Raw genomic sequence first — 17,407 nt, 5'->3', positions numbered from 1 at the left:
GAGAAAATTTAATGAACAGTCCTTTACAAGTTAATCAACAAAAATCTTTAACATTGCTGGCTTACATCATAGCACTGTATTGTTGATAAGTCTTGCATCATCCCCAACCTTTCTTAATGCTTTTGAAGGCTTTGCGTTGGTGCCCTGCACAGTAAGTAGGTGACGTATGTGATGATTCCAGTGTTGCAGATGAGGAAACTCAGGCACAGAGAGATGGAGGGACCGCAGCAGAGCTCGCAGTTGAGGATGGCAGGCAGCCGGTGCCCTTCACAGTGAGTCCGCCCACCCCGAGCTTAGAGGCCCTTCCGGGTCCAGGAAGGAAGCCGTTTAGTCGCCTGTGGACACAGCTGTACATGGTGCCAGTAACTAATTTAGAAAAGCCTTTGCTGGGTCTCACAGAATTACCAGAAATTTTGAGTCAGAATTTAAGATCATTGTTGCAGGGTTAGCCGCATTTAAATTGTATAATAACAAAGTAATGGAAATTCAAATGAAAAAAATCTAGATTGTCAGTGGAAGTTCACAGAATATTGGTAGCAAATATTGAAGGTTCATGTGAAAATTATAGGCTTTTTGATATAATCTAAATCACTCTTATTTTGTGAATTCCTGAGAATTCCGACTTTGTTGAGAATTTTTAGGTAACATTATACCTAAATAAGTTGGGATAAAAATGAGCCTGTGTACTCTAATTGGAAAACAGGTAACAAATGTCAAAAAAGATAGCATTTGTTTCAGTAATATTATTTATGTGTATTATCTTAATCTGTAAAAAACCTTGAGATGGAATCATTATTGTCCCCGATTCACACATGAAGAAACTGAGGTGTAATGAGTGACTTGTCCAGTGCTTCCCACTTAACATTTTTGTGGCAAAGACTCCAAGACCACTGTATTCCCTAAGAGGAGTTTTAACAAAATACACAGTCTCTCCCTCTCACATACATGTACATGTTAACAATTTGATTCTAGGTTACTGAGGCAACTACCTTGTTACATGCACAAAGAAAGGAATGAACTGCAGTACATAGTTGTGATAACGGTAATGCTTGTAGCTGTAGGGCAGCAAACTTGAACATGAATTTAGAAACCACAGACCCAGGAGTACTAAGTTTGTAGGGTAAGCTTGTTTAATGTCTTCTAGAAATGCCCAGCCTCTGCAGAGTTAGCCATTAAAGGATGATAATGCAACTTAAAGAGCCTTTTGATGAGGGTGAAAGAGGAGAGTGGAAACGCTGGCTTGAAACATAACATGAAAAAACAAAGATCATAGCATCTGGTCCCATCACTTCATAGAAGGGAAAAAAGTGGAAGCTGTGACAGAGTTTATTTTCTTGGCTCTGAAATCATTATGGACGGTGACTGCAGCCATGAAATTAAAAGATGCTTGTTCCTTGAAAGGAAAGCTATGACAAACCTAGTGCATGTGTTCTAAGTTGTCTCAGTCGTGTCTGACTCTTTGTGACCCTGTGGACTGTACCTCACAAGGCTTCCGTGTCCGTGGGACTCTCCAGGCAAGAATACTGGAGTGGGTTGCCATTCCCTTCTCTAGAGGATCTTCCTGGCACACGGATTGCATCCACGTCTCTTATGTCTCCCGCTTTGGCAGGTGGGTTCTTTACCACTAGCACCACTTGGGAAGCCCCATGACAAGCATAGACAATATATTAAGAAGCAGAGACATAATTTTGCTGACAAGGGTCTGTATAGTCAAAGCTGTGGTTTTTCTAGTAGTCATGTACAACATGAGACTTGGACCATAAAGAAGGGTGAACACTGAAGAATTTATGATTTTGAATTGTGGTGCTGGAGAAGACTCTTGAGAGTCCCTTGGACTGTAAGGAGATCAAGCCAGTACATCCTAAAGGTAATTTATCCTGAATATTCATTGGAAGGACTGATGCTAAAGCTGAAGCTCCAATACTTTGGCCACCTGATGTGAAAAGCCTACTCATTGGAGAAGACCAAGATGCTGGGAAAGATTGAGGGTAGGAGGAGAAGGGGGCGACAGAGGATGAGATGGTTGGATTAGCTTCACCAACTCAATGGATGAGAATTTGAGCAAACTCCAGGAGATAGTGGAGGACGGAGGAGTCTGGTGTGCTGTAGTCTATGAGGTCACAAAGAGTCAGGCATGACTTAGTGACTGAACAACAACTACAAATGCATCCTGAAGAGTCTTTATAAAGTACACCCTTCAATACAAACTTTGGGGTTAATGCCAGTCAGTAAATGTAAATCTGCCAGAACTGGTTGGAGAAGACCAAGTGGTATATATATGAGCTGTAAGTTTTCTGTTCCTTCTTGGGCATCTTATCTTCTCAACTCTGAAGACATTATACAACTATTTAAAACATTAGGATTCTAGCCATCACTTTATTCTACAAAACTAGTGTTGGTTTTAGAAAAATCATAATCTGAATTTTTTTACAGAAGAGTCAGTCTACTTTGTCTTAGGTGTTAGCTTTGTGAATGAACTCCATCAGATTTTAAATTCTTCCTCTGACTACTTTTCTTTACACGACTTCTCTCTAACTGGTTTTTAAAATGCCTGCTGTCTGTTTCCTACCCTTTGTTTTCAGAGAACACAACTGAATCCTCAGAATTTTCTTTCTGTTCTGTCCATTCATTCCTTCTGTGGTTCGTCCATTACAATGTCTGTTAGCACCTACTTTTTCTGGGCAGCCTTCCAGGTGCTGGGGATCCAACTGTGAATGAAGCAAAGTCTCTGCTGTTGGTTACAGAGATAATAAATAAGTGATCAGTTAGGTATATATGAGGGAGTAAGTTTTATGAAGAAAGCTGTGCCTGCAGTCTCTTTCCTTCAGCCCACCACTTTTTACTGCTTTCCAAAGCTGAAAAGGAACAGCTTTTTAAATGTCAGCTTCTGTAAATGTTTCAAGCCCTGCTCACTAAGGCAGGTCACTCTGATTTAGCAAATGCTGATGGTAGACTGTAAGTGAAGTGACACTTGCCCTTCCCCACCAATTTTATTTATTCTAAACATCAGTTAATTCAGTATGTTTTCTGTACATTTTAAAGTATTTTATTCAATTTTTTATCTACTTCATTTTCACCATGGCATAATCTCCTTACATGGTCCTTTGCTACTTAGTCTGTTATTTTATGATTAGATAAGGCCTCCATTTTAAGTGAGTAAAGTCACTCAGTCATGTCTGACTCTTTGCAACCCCATGGACTGTAGCCTGCCAGACTCCTCCATCCATGGGATTTTCTAGGCAAGAATACTGGAGTGGGTTGCCATTTCCTTTTCTAGGGGATCTTCCTGACCCAGGGATTGAACCTGGGTCTCCCACATTGCAGGCAGACTGTTTATCATCTGAGCCACCAGGGAATCATATTTAATCATTGATATTCATGGAAAAATAAAAACCATGAACTTGTGAACAGATGTCCTCCAAAATTAATGATATGAAGAGTTTATATGTACACACACACATACACACATACGCTTTTCCTATGTTTTTGGTGTTGAGTCTTAATACATGGGTTTCCCTGGTGGCTCATCAGTAAAGAATTTGCCTGCCAGTGCAGGAGACAGGGGTTTGATACCTGGTTTGAAAGATCACCTGGAAATGGAAATGGCAACCCACTCCAGTATTACCTGGAGAATCCTAAGGACAGAGGAGCCTGATGGGCTATAGTCTATGGGGTCACAAAAAGAGTCAGACATAGCCTGTCGACTTAACAACAGTTTATACAGTTTTCGTTAATATTGAACCCTTTCAGATTTAATAAGCTCACACAAAAAAAATGGTGTTTCATGAATTTCAGGACAGCATCTTGCCAAAACTCGTTATTTAAAATTATATAAATTTCCCCACGGAGAGAATTTCTGTCTTGTAACTTTTTCTTCAGTGAGCATACTATTCAGTACCCCACTAAAACCAGTTTAATTATCATGTTCATTTTACTCAATGACGTTGATGATTACTTTAATCCTTGAGTTTCAGGAGTTCTTGTAGAATGATAGCAAAGTTGGTAAATGAAACATTGCATATTACCACTAGAGGGTAGTGTTTCCAATTTATATATATATATTTATAAATACCACATTAATTTTATTTGATAAATCACACTAGTGATAACAGTATATTTTTATTTTTTAAAATACCTTAGTTTTGTGACTTAAACAGGCCCTTAAAATTTTGCAATAGTGACTTAATGGAGACATCAAATGGATTAATGTATTTACTTTTTAATTCAAATTCTCTCTTTAGCCCATTATTCCTATGTTTACACAAAATATTCGAGAAGGATTTAGATCACTTGGAGGAACAAGTAAGTTGTGATTCATATGGTTTTTCTAAGTATAACTGTAATATTTAGAATGTAATATTTTAAATATTTGGACTTTTAAACACTATGCAGAAACCTTTTGAATTTCTTTTAGAAAATGCATATACTATTTAGGTGTTTTTCTTTTTTAAATCTAAGTGATAACTGGTTCTAAGTGATGGCAGATTTAGGTGTCAAATTTTTGTTGAGTCTCATATATTCTGAAGGTTATTTACCATGGGCTTTTAAAAACTGCACAGTGAATTTTCTAATCCTCTGTTAAACCATATTGTTGAGGTTTAGAACAGACTTAACGTATTACCCAGTCTATCTTCCTAACTCATTCCTGAAGAAGTTACAGCTTTAAAAATGGATGACAACAAAACACTGAATTAAGATTAGCAACTTAAGGAGATACCATTTGCTTTCATTTATTGCTGTTACTTCTTGTTCTTTTTATTTTTTTGAACCATGATAAACTTACATCAAAGAGTTCTTTTTGTCTCCCTTTAATTTTTGATAGAAATAGCTTTGACTCAAGCTATAGGAAGGATAGCTATTAGATGTGCTTTCTCTTTGAGTTTGTTGTTGTCCTATTTGTTTTTATGAAATTTTTATGGTTTGTTTGTACCCTGTGGTTTCTGCATTTGATTATATTTTGTATCCTTAGCACTATATTGTTAGTATTCCTATCCATATATAAATCCCATCCTGAAAACCCTAAACTTCTATTGTTCCTTTTATGTCTAATGTTGGTATAGTTGATATTATATTATGTTTTCTTAGGTCTTTTTTTTTCTCAAATGTGAAATAGAAAGGCAGGTTGATGTGATATTTAACTTTTGTTGTATAATTGTTCCTTCTAATTTTCTTTCAGGTCATTTCTTTAGAATTTAAGTTGCATACCAGAAATCATTCCTAATTTTGTTCCTTTAACTATAAAGTGGTTTTAAAATTTTTTGACTGCTTTTTTTACTTTAAAAGTTGAATATCTCAAAAATTGATGTGTAGTAATATATTGTTTCAAGTACTACTCTGGGTCTTATGGTATATTCTGTGTTTCCACATATAAACAGTGTTTTAAACTTTTAGTATAATTCATAAGTGTGTATTCCACATTCCTTGCCTTTTGTGTATTGTTTTGTAAACTTACACAGTCTTAGTCCATCAGGTTATGTTACATTACTATCACTTTTAATCTTGCTAAATTGCACACTTGGTCCTTAGCACTAATAATTCTTTTTCCTAATTTATAATATCTTTAGTCTTAGTTTTTCAGTGTATTTTGGTCTCATGTTTATTTGAATTTATTTTATGGCTCCATTTTTTCCTTTTATTCATGTAAGTCACATATTTGTGAGCCTCTAGACTGTTTAGCCTCTAACTTTTTGTTGCAGTCTTTATCCTGTTTTGCAATAATAGTAATTAGTTTGTCTTTTAAAATTCTTATTTTTTGAAAGCTCATCTCCCACCTCTACCCCCCATTAATAGACCTTATTTATTGAGCATTTTTAGGTTGACAGAAAAATAGAGCAGAAGGCACTGAGGGGACCCACACCCCTCACCACTCCTGTTTCTTCTGTTACTGACATCTTGCATTAGTGTGGTACATTTGTTACCATCAGTGAAAAGCTCCCCTTTAAAAAAAGTATTGTATTAATTGTCAGGAGATGATACTGGTTGTCCCCTTCCTCAAAGTCTTACATAATTCATTTGAAAGATTACACTTATATGCTTGAATATGTAACAATTAAAATGATTTCATTTCCTTTAAAACAGGGCTGTTTAGGTGGCTTTATGAAAAGTTCCGCTATCCATTTGCCCCCATGTACGGAGGTTTTCCTGTGAAGTTGCGCACCTACTTAGGTGATCCCATTCCATACGACCCAAAGATCACAGCAGAAGAACTAGCCGAAAAGGTAAATTATTCTTTCTTTAGTTTTAGGACATATTTGTACTTTCACTTAAAATGAACTCATTAATTCTATAAATGTGTTCTGGATCAGCAGTGACTTTTCCCCCAAGGGACATCTGCTGTGTCTGGGGACATTTTTATTGTCACAACGGACAGAACTCAGGAGGTGGTGGTGCCCTTGGAGTCCGGTGGGTAGAGGTCAAGGATGCTGGTATATACTCTGTGGTGGGCAGGGCAGCCCCCACAGCGAAGAGCTGTTCTTTCTAAAATGTCAGTACTGTTGAGGTTGAAGTTCTTGGCCCTGATAATGAAAAAGTTTTGTAAGTGATGTTTAGAAGAAGAAAGCTTTGACCTCCATGAAAAGAAAGCAATTGCCTTTGTCTGGTAGTAGTACCTTGGGAGGAAAATGGAATCTTGTTTGTGAATTGTGCAGTCAGGTTGTTCCAGTGCTCTGTGACTCAGGCAGGCCCCATCACCCTCCTCTAGTCTAGGGGAGAAGAATGGAGCCCACTCACATTGTACCCAGAGGGTCACAGGCGACTGATCACATTCATTGTTGAAAATAGTGTCTGCCATTCAGTAAGTGCTCCATGGGTGCTGGCTACTATTGTTATCCTAAGAACATACAACCCCATGTAGAAGGCAATAACTACATTGATGTTTTTAAGGTGATGTGTTAGCACAAGGGGGCTTCCCAGGTGGTTCAATGGTAAAAGATTACACCTGTCAATGCAGGAGACGTGAATTCAATCCCACGGTTGGGAAGATCCCCTGGAGAAGGAAATGGCAACCTTCTCCAGTGTTCTTGCCTGGGAAATGCCGAGGAGCCTGGCGGGCCATAGTCCCTGGGGTTGCAAAGAGTTGGACATGACTGAGCAACTGAGCGTGCATATGAGCACATTAGCACAATGCTGTGCTTGTGGCTTGATTTCTCAACCTGAGCACCGCTGGCATTTTGTTGTGGACAGCTGGAAAGGGGTGAAACTTCCATGAGCCCACCAGAAAACTTCCTACAACTTTTTTCCTTCTGATGTTTTCCCCCTTCAGTTCTTTTTAGTGTTTGCTGTGTGTAGGGCATTGCTGTGCACAATGCTAGAAAAATGCTAAGGTGTATCTTAAGGTGTAGAAAGTTGCCATGTGGACAATATCTGTAATTCAACTCTAATAAAGTGAGTGTAGGAAAGATGGCTGAGTAATATTCCATTATATATATGTACCCCAGCTTCTTTATCTGTTCATTGTTATTTGACATTTAGGTTATTCACATGTCCTGGCTATTATAGACAGTGCTGCAGTGAACACTGGGGACATGTGTCCTTTTGACTTGTGGTTTTCTCAGGGTATATGCCCAGTAGTAGGACTGCTGGGTCAAATGGGGGAGGGATTGGGAAGGAGGCTCAGGAGGGAGGGGGTATATGTATACATATAGATGATTCACTTTGTTATACAGCCAGAAACTAGCATAGCATTGTAAAGCAATGATACTCCAAAAAAAAATAAAATAAAAATGAAAGAAATATGCTAGGCACCTTGAAGAGTCACTACGTGAATGAAAGTTCAAGAACCTTCTGTTCTAAGCAAAATTTGCAACATTGCATTATTTTTTGTATGTTTAGAATACTGAAAGATTTTTGAAGTTAAATTAACAGTATTACATTAAAAAACAAAAGCAATATGCTGTGGGTGTACTGAGAAAGAAGTCATTCATTCTGAGGATTGATAGATGCTAAGTTCGGGAAGACTTTTTTAAAGTACTAGTATATTAAAATCCTTACAAACTAAACATCTACATTGAGAACTAAAAGAGTAACGGCTTTTCTTTTGCTTTCTTGATAGACGAAGGATGCTCTTCAAGCTCTGATTGATAAGCACCAAAGAATACCCGGAAACATAATGGGCGCTTTGCTAGAACGTTTTCATAACAAACAAAAGATCAACCAGAAGACGCTTTAATACATTTATATTAATCTGTTTGTATCTATAGGACTGTATTCTAAATTTTTAGGTTCTATAGTTAGTATTTTTTTTTAATCACATCAAGAAGCATCTTTCATTGAATTTGTTTGCTTAAAATTATGTTGTCATTTTGTTTCTGCAATCAGTTGTGTCAGATTTAAACAATAACTCACTACATGCGTCGTAATTCAGAAAATGATCATGGTTCTTTTTATAATTTCCTAATCATGTATCATTAATATAGAACCTTAAAACTATGGACTTCCGTGGTAGCTCATCTGGTAAAGAATCTGCCGGTAATGCAGGAGACCCAGGTTTGATCCCTGGGTCGGGAACATCCCCTGGAGAGGGGAATGGCTACCCACTCCATGCCTCATAATTTGGAAAATGATCATGGTTCTTTTTATAGTTGCCTAATCATGTATCCTACACATAGATCCTTAAGTTAAGTTTATCAATAATAGCAGTGGAGGTTAAACAAACATTCCTAAATAATGCATCTAGTTTCTGCTTGTCTTGCACTGAGCTAGTTTTGCAAGATGGCATAACCTAGGGTTTTAATATAGATGCTTAAGTTAGAGAAAAATAAGCTCTTTCCTCTGCCTCTCATTCCTTTCATGACCTTGGGCAAATCACATATTTTTGTGCCTCAACAATTCACTTTTTAAAAACATGTTAATCCTTTGGTGAGGAATATTGTTTTAACTCTTTATATTTGCTGTGATTGATATCCATAGGACGGAAATTATGACTATATAAACTAAACAATACCAAGATCTTTTAGAAGTTTGTATATTTATTTTGTCCATAGGATGTTTAAATTATTCCTTCAGGTGTGATGTCAAGTTGCCAAGCAACAGTGAAAAAGATGTACTGTTTTTCAAACTGAGTAAAACAGAAATTAGGGAAAGTAAAATTTTTAATTACTGTGATTATTCTTTTTAGTATTATATTTTTAATGAGAATCTGTAGACAAACCATACAAGGTATGCTCTGCGTCGTCTGCCCTGTAATATGGCATTTAATAGTGTCGGGTTGGAAATCACAGTCATCTCCTGCATCTCGTACGTTAGAAGCTGATTCTAAGCTGATGACAGCCCCGGGAGAAAGCTCTGCTTTTCTCAACATCCTGGCTCATTCAGCTTGACTCTGCATCCAGACGGATGGTTTATTGTTTTGATAAAAATATACTTGAATGATGAATTTATGTGAACATAGGGCTCTTTGAAAATTAATGGCTTTTGATTTGTTGTCTCTTTGAAATCTGAATTTTAAAGTATTTAAACAGAAGAGTACCAGGAATCAAATGCAGTATGTCCCTCTCCCTTTTTGAGATATTAAATTACTTGGATTTTTGTATAAACTTTTATATAACAAGTATGTATGTATGATATGTGTGATGTATGTCAAATTAAGAAAAATAAAAATAAAAACTGAATTGCAGTTCCTGTTCTTGTGAGATTGCATATGTGACATTTTTTTTAATTTAAACTGATTTTTTGTTTTACTATTTATGCTTTTCTCACCTATAGTCATATTCATCAATCTCGGCCATAATGAATAAACCTGACTTTTCAATGTGATAAATATATTTTAATTTCAATGAAAAGTATCAACTAATTTGCAGCTTTTTTACCCTCTCAAGTAGTGAGCAGTGTTTTTTTTTTTTTTAAATTCATCAATATTTCCAGAATAAAGGAATAAATGGTCATAATATGAATGAGAATAATGGTTTTTTGGCAACTATTGGGTTTTAAAAACTGAAGAAAGAACAACATTCATTGCTAACGTAGCAAAAGCCATTTTTTTTTTACAGTACTGAAGTTTTACTGCTTTGCTTAAAACTTTTTTCTTCTCTGATACTCAGAGAAGTATTAACAAGAAGGCTGTCTCATTTAATACAAACTCTTGATCTATGCTATTTGAATTTAAATGCCATTTAGAAGAATGAGGGGGCTACCCTGGTGGCTATGCTGGTGGTAGAGAATCTGCTTGTAATGCAGGAGACCCAGGTCCGATCCCTGAGTCAGGGAGATCCCCTAGAGAAGGGAATGGCTACCCACTCCAGTATTCTCGCCTGGAGAAGCCCATGGACAGAGGAGTCTGGTGAGCTACAGTCCATGGGATTGCAGAGGCACAATTGAACTGCTGTCACTTACACTAGAAGATTGACGGAATGTGACTAAATATAGAGACATAAGTAATATTATTATTATTATTAACATTATTGCATAATAATAATAGATCTGAGACCCTCTGAAGTTAATGACATTTATGAACCATTGAAATAATAGATGTTTACAGGGATAAGTTGGGTGTGTTTTGTATTTGTGCATATGATTACTATTTTTAAAATACATTTTTTTCTTAACGTATATTTTTCAGTGACATATAGTTGACTTACAGTGTTTTAGGTGCACAGCAAGGGGATTCAGTTGTACACATATTTTTTTTGAAATTATTTTTCATCGTAAGTTATTACAAGATATTGACTGTAGTTTCCTGTGCTATACAATACACCTTTGTTGCTTGTTGCATATTTTCTAAAATTAGTAGTCTAGCATTCTATTCATACTAAGTGGATGACATCTTTAAAGAAGCCCTGAATGCAGAACTCTACGGCACACCTATGGTCTTTCCTCAGAATGCACTATGTGTGTGTGCACGCTCAGTTGTGTCTGACTCTTTGTGACACCATGGACTGTAGCCCTCCACTCTCCTCTGTGGGATTTCCCAGGCAAGAATATGGAGTGGTTTGCCATTTCCTTCTTCCGGTAAAATATACTTTTGTTACTTCTTTGTTGTGGCAAAATATACACACCCAAATTTACAATTTGTTAAGTCCAATTCTTCACTCAGGATGTCCATCTCCCCAGGAAACTAAGCGTTAGGTTAATTAAGATGACAATTCTGTGTTTCTGGTCTGCATTTAGATCAAGTTTCACGTTATTAGAGGCTTCCCAGGTGGCTCAGTGGTAAGGAATCCCATCTGCCAATACAGGAGACAAAGGAGACATAGGTTTGATCCTTGGGTCAGGAAGATCCCCCGGAGGAGGAAATGACAACCCACTCCAGTGTTCTTGCCTGGGAAATCTCACGGACAGAGGAGCCTGGCGGGCTATAGTCTGTGGGGTCACAAAGAGTCGGACACAGCTGAGCAACTGAGCTTGCCCACCCGTGTTCTTATATACACACACACACACACACACACACACACACACATATATATATATATATAGAGAGAGAGAGAGAGAGAGAGTATTCGTTTGGCTGCACTGGGTCTTAGTTGTAGCATGTGCAGTCTTTAGCTGCAGCATGTAAGCTTTTAGTTGAGGCACATGGGATCTGGTTCTCTGACCAGGGATCGAACCCAGGTCCCCTCCTTTGGGAGCATGGAGTCTTAACCACTGGATTACCAGTTAACTCCCATCATTATTGGTATCAAGAATCAGCAAATTGAGAGCCGTATCACTGACTATTGAGTCCTTGGTTCCTTGAAGAATACTTAGCATATTATAAATAGTTACTGAATAAATAAGTGTATGGGAAGACTAAAATATTTTCTTGGCATAAAAAAATCACTTGACTGACTTCATATTACAAAGCAATTTAATTGATTTGTAGAAAATGCACCATTGTATTTAAATCCCAAGCAAGAAGTTCTACTAGCTAAGAAATTAGAATCAGTTCAAAAATAGTTTGCTTTATTGATAAATCAAAAAAATTTTGATTCCCCTAAAGATCAATGTCCAAGACTACATGAAAGCTAGAATGTAGACAGCAAATAAATCCTCTGTGTAAAATGTATTGTATTGAGTTTCCTGCAAATCGAATCTAGGAATTGTTCGTTTCATTGATTGGTGCTGCCATCATGAAATGCTATAAAGAGGGATCTTTCAAGTGTTCCAGGAAACAATTAAATGGATTTTGTGAAACCTGTGTGGGATAACTTTGGGAAATGAACAGTGTTTTCTGTGTGTGTTCAAGACTGCAAAAGAATAATTGGCCTTAAATTTAGGCAAGCGTGGTATTGATTAAGTTTCTTGAGCCTCAAGCTGATGAAGTACTGTAATAGGCTGCACAGGGAGGTTGTGAATCCCAGAAAAGTTTTTTTTTGTTTTAAAGATAATACTACATAAAAGACACATTCCATCCATTTCCTCCTGGAGAAAACTTTACTTTCCCTCCTCCACCTGGGTCACATTTGAGCGTGTATTCTTTCTTTCTTTCCTACTAACATGGTTGATGTTAATTTTTATGAAAAAGATGGTTGACAAGATTTCCTTTTTGCATTATATCATATTTATCTTGTTTTCATTTATTTATTTGGCTTCACTGGGTGTTAGTTGTGGCACTCGGAGTTTTCAGTTGTGACATGCCTACCCTTAGTTGTGGCGTATGGGATCTAGTTCCCTGACTAAGGATCAAACTCCTCCTGCATTGGGACTGAAGCATCTTAGCCACTGGACTACCAGGGATGTCCCTATAGGTTCACTCTCTGGTTAGGAGCTAAGATCCCATATGCCTCATGTACAAAAAAAACAAAATAGGAAACAGAAACAGTGCTGTGACAAATTCAATAAAGATTTTAAAAGTAGTTCACATCCAAAAAATATTTTTTAGAAAAGAGCCTTGATTCACAAGTGAATCCAGTGGCCTGAGCCTATTGATTAAGCTTGAACTCCAACACGAGAGAGTCCATTGGTATCTTTGCTCTAGAGATTTTGTTTACTTTTTTAAATTTTTCACTTTTATTTTTTCCTTTACTAGACTGCCACTCAAAATAAACATAACTTTATTTTTTCTTGTAATGAAAAGTGCAAATGAAGTTGTTCAGTTGTGTCTGACTCTTTATGGCCCCCATGGACTGTAACCTATCAGGCTTCTCAATCTATGGGATTTTCCAGGCAAGAGTACTGGAGTGGGTTGCCATTTCCTTCTCCAGGGGGTCTTCCTGACCCAGGGATCGAACCCATGTCTCCTGCATTATAGACAGATGCTTTACCCTCTGAGCCACCAAATAACACATTAATAGAAATAAATCCAGACAATACAAAAAGGTATAAAGTAAAAATGAAAATTACCACCACCCAGAGAGAAATCTTATTAACATTTTGATGTGCGACTTTTCATATTTTTTCTATGCATATACAAATGTGATTATATTACAATGCTGTTTTGTAACCTTTTTATTAAGCGTAACATATCAGGAGCATTTTTCTTTATAATGAATATTGATTTTCATGATTATTTTTGAATCTATCATAACAATAGCCATGCATTGGCTGAACCATGATGTATTTAATGAGTTCCCTATTGAGAATTGAGAAAACACGCTTTTCACTTTTTCACTATTATGAATAACATCATGATGAACATCTCTGTACATGTAACTTTGTATGCCTTACTAGTTCTTTCCTTGGGATAAATTCATAGAGTTAAGATGGCTAGGTAAAGGATATGCATATTAAAAAACTGATTACATATTGCCAAATTACTCTCTAGGAAAGTTGATCTTATTTACATTACTGAGATATTAGCATGGGAATATGCTGCTGTTCATATTACAAATACCAGCTAATACCAGTAATCTTAAGATTTTGTCAATCTACATAAACACACTACCACATGTAAAATAGATAGCTAGTGGGAGGCTGCTTATAGCACAGGGAACCCAGCTCAGGGCTTTGTGATGATCTAGGGGGGTGGGATGAGAGCAGGTGGTGGAGGAAGGATCAAGAGAGAGAGAATATCTGTATACATAAGGCTGATTCACTTCATTGTACAGCAGAAACTACACAACACTGTAAAACAATTCTACTACAATAAAAAATTTAAAAATAAAAATTTTCAAAAATCTCCTCCCCTGCTCCCCTAAATTTGTCAATCTGTTAGGCAAAAATGATTCTTCTTGTTTAATTACTTTGCTTACTCAGTGGGGAAATTATTGATCCAATTCTGGACATCACTAGGGTTCGGTCCCACACAGAGAAAGTAACCAGTGACCTGACCTGATAAAGGCCAACGTGATGGCCTGCTGACTCCTTTTTTTTAAAACTCATCTACTCCTGAAGTCTATACAGATTAAATTACTGACTGTATTGATTTTCAGTTCCCTCTTTGGTCCCAAATCTCCAAAAATAAATTGGGAAGAATTTTGGAGGATCTTAAAAAATTTGCATATTACCCGTGTATCCCCCTAACTTCACTGTGAGAGAATGAAGCAGGTCTGACTGTTCTTCACCCCTGCAACCCCATCACTTTTCTTTGCATCTTCACATTGTCTGCTTGAAACATTTTTTTTTTCCCTCAAAAACACTCTTTCTCATCTAACAGTGACTTGCTCATTCCACCCCCCCATTCCACTGTTCTTTTGTTTTAATTGAATAACCATACAACACAAGTAACTATTAGCTATTTTACATCGTACAATTAAATCGTCTTTGGCACGCTTACAATGTAGTTCAACCATCACCTCTATGTAATTTCAAGAACTTTTCATCACCCCAAAAGGAAGCCCTGTGCCCTTCGAAGCAATCACTCCTCACTGCCTCATGCGGGAGGCCCTTGCCAGCCTGACAACGGAGCTAAGACACAGACCCTCAACAGAAAAGCAACTGAACATCACATGTGTTTCTGGTGGGGTGTGACTCTCAGCCAGGAACGCAAAAATGACCTTCTCCCTTGAGCTGCTGCTCTTGCTAAGGAGAAAACAGTGTGTTATCCTTTTGTCAGAACTGGATTGAATCTGATCTGTTGAAAATGGAACTTATGATGCTAACGCTAGAAATCTCTTAGGTTGGAATTTGAGTAGTATGCAATATGATATTATGGAAATATATTCCTAAAGTATCTATTTCCATCTAGGTTTTGTCCACAATGGCTGTAGAACTTTGTAGAAAATTGTTACCAGATTCTTCTCAGTGAATAAAAGCACTTCAAATTGTAAATAATACTATCACCTATTTATAGTCTAGTAATGTCCATTTTATTAATATTATGATTTATTTCAACTTCCTTCCTACATGAAACATAAATGATTGATATTTCTCTATGTATTTACATGTTGCCTAAGATGAATACATCAAAACTTACACATTTAACAAATTAAATTATCTAAATGCTTAAGCAGTGATTGAAAACTAAGTTAATCAAACTCTTTTAAACATCAAATAAAATCATGGATTTCACTCACCCAATGCTTCAAATACTTTAAGCAGAAAAAAAATGCACAGAAGTATATTGATGATTACCAAATGGGTTACACTTGCCAATACCAGTTTCAAATGTGCTAATACCACGTGAAAGTTGCTCAGTCGTGTCAACTCTTTGTGACGCCATGGACTGTACAGGACTGTACCGGAATTCTGCAGGCCAGCATAGTGGAGTGGGTAGCTGTTACCTTCTCCAGGGGATCTTCCCGACCCAGGGATCAAACCCAGGTCTCCCGCATTGCAGGCGGGTTCTTTAGCAGCTGAGCCATCAGAGAAGCCCATGGTTCGAAGCTAATGTCATGGATTGATTGATTACTTCTTATATTTTTCTGGAATTGTCTTCCTAGAGTTTTAGAGAGTTTTAAGAATTCTAAGAAGAAAAGAATACCTCCTTGGACTAGCTGAGCCTGCAGGATTTGATTGTCAAGCAACTGACTCCTGGTCAAGACCCAGCAACCATTGTGAGGTCCCAGACTTTTAAATGTGAGCCTCTGTAAAAAGACCATGTTTCTTTTTGTAATTCAATTTTTCTTTTACATCAAGAGGACTTTTAAGTCTGTCTTTTAGGAGGCTTTTAGTTCTTGAAGCTTTGTGTATTTCCAAGAAATAATATATTTTCTAACTTTCACATGGTCTTCATTATCAAGCTTATTTTGCCATTATGACCCAATTTCTTAGTATTACTGGAAACTCATGGATTGTATGCATTATATTTAATAAAGTTATTCAGAGTTTTTGTCTATAGGTGAATGAGGGGTAATTTCATCTTTGGGACATCTGGCTAAGTGATTATCTCAGAACAGCTTTATGTCTGACCACTAGCATGAATGGCCTGCTTTCACCTGAGAGTTCTCTCATAGTTCCCTGAGGTTCTGTTCATTTTTTAAAATATACATTTTATCTCTCTGCTTTTATCAACATATTTGAAGATATTAATTTTTATCCCTTTTTAAATTCTGACTTTCCCAATCAGTTCTTAAGCTTATCCAATGAATTTTTAATTTCAAGTATTAAACTTTTCAGTCACAGAATTTTGATTTGCTTTATTTTTAGGGTTTCCATTTCCTGCTGAGAATTTTTTCTCTTTGCATTGTTTTTTGTTGTGTGCTGCCACATAGTCTTAATAGCTGCTTTAAAATCTTTCTCAGTTAATCCTAACCTCTGGACCATTTCAGAGTTAGTATCTACTGATTGTCTTTCTTTTAAGTATGGGTCATGTTTGCCTGTTCCTTTGTATGTCAAATAATTTTGATAGATGCCCTGAATGTTATGATATACCATGCAGATCTGGACTCTGCCATGTTAATACAAAGAGTGTCGGTATTTTTTTGGGCAGAAAAGTGAGTTATTGAACTCAAGCCACAAGCTTCATCTTCCCTTTTTCACTCTCCCTAGAGTGGGCCTGTGCAAATGTGATTTGGAGGTTGGCAAGGGGTCTGGGCCATGTTTATATACAGAATTTTTTCTCTGGCTCTCTCATTTCTGAGATTTTCTTCCTCATTTTCCACCTGCTAGTTCTATGCAATCTCAGTTCTCTTATTCTTCAAGCAAATGAGGCTTCAAAAAATTATTTCTTTAATCTCAAGTGGAGGCATGGGACTCAAGCAGACTGGGACCTACCCTCGAGTTAAAAGCCATAAAAATGGAAAATTCATCCAGAGCCTTCCGTCATTCCTTGTGTTAATCTTCTTCCGGCTCTTGTCTGTTCTCTAGTATCTTCAGCTAGTTGTTTTTTTAATTTTATCCAGAGTTTTTATTTGTGGAAAGATTAGTCCAACAAGACTATACAATTTGAAGCTTCATGCTGCCAGTTTGGTCATGTGGACTGAAGTAGCAGAAAGGGAGGGGAAAAATGGTAGGGACTTCCACTGAGCATCCCTCACCCCAGAGCTCCAGGTTTATGAGTTTAGGAAGAAATTTTTTTTTAATATTTAAAAATACTTTAGAAATGTTTATATATATATATATATATATATATATATATATATATATATATATATATATTATTCAGGGACTGCATATT

General features: G+C 36.9%; 1 protein-coding gene across 7 annotated transcripts in view; it reads left to right on the top strand.

Annotated features, from left to right (window-relative positions):
* The window catches only part of TMEM68 (transmembrane protein 68), a 34,855-nt gene extending 25,242 nt beyond the window's left edge, over nt 1-9,613 (top strand). For 5 of the 7 annotated variants that reach the window (XM_020900817.2, XM_020900816.2, XM_020900814.2 and 2 more), the window contains 3 exons: nt 4,242-4,302; nt 6,079-6,218; nt 8,051-9,613. In XM_020900817.2, the coding sequence (XP_020756476.1) occupies nt 4,242-4,302; nt 6,079-6,218; nt 8,051-8,167 (318 nt within the window). In that variant the 3' untranslated portion in view covers nt 8,168-9,613. Of the gene's footprint in view, nt 1-1,488; nt 1,610-1,734; nt 2,286-4,241; nt 4,303-6,078; nt 6,219-8,050 lie in introns of those variants that run through there. The other 2 variants (XR_011491453.1, XM_070477117.1) reach the window with 2 other exon arrangements.
* Nucleotides 9,614-17,407: the final 7,794 nt, after the last annotated feature.

Source organism: Odocoileus virginianus, chromosome 15 (assembly GCF_023699985.2).
Source record: "Odocoileus virginianus isolate 20LAN1187 ecotype Illinois chromosome 15, Ovbor_1.2, whole genome shotgun sequence".
Lineage (NCBI taxonomy): Eukaryota > Metazoa > Chordata > Mammalia > Artiodactyla > Cervidae > Odocoileus > Odocoileus virginianus.
Note: the sequence above shows the minus strand (reverse complement) of the source record. Positions and strands in the feature narration are given on the sequence as shown.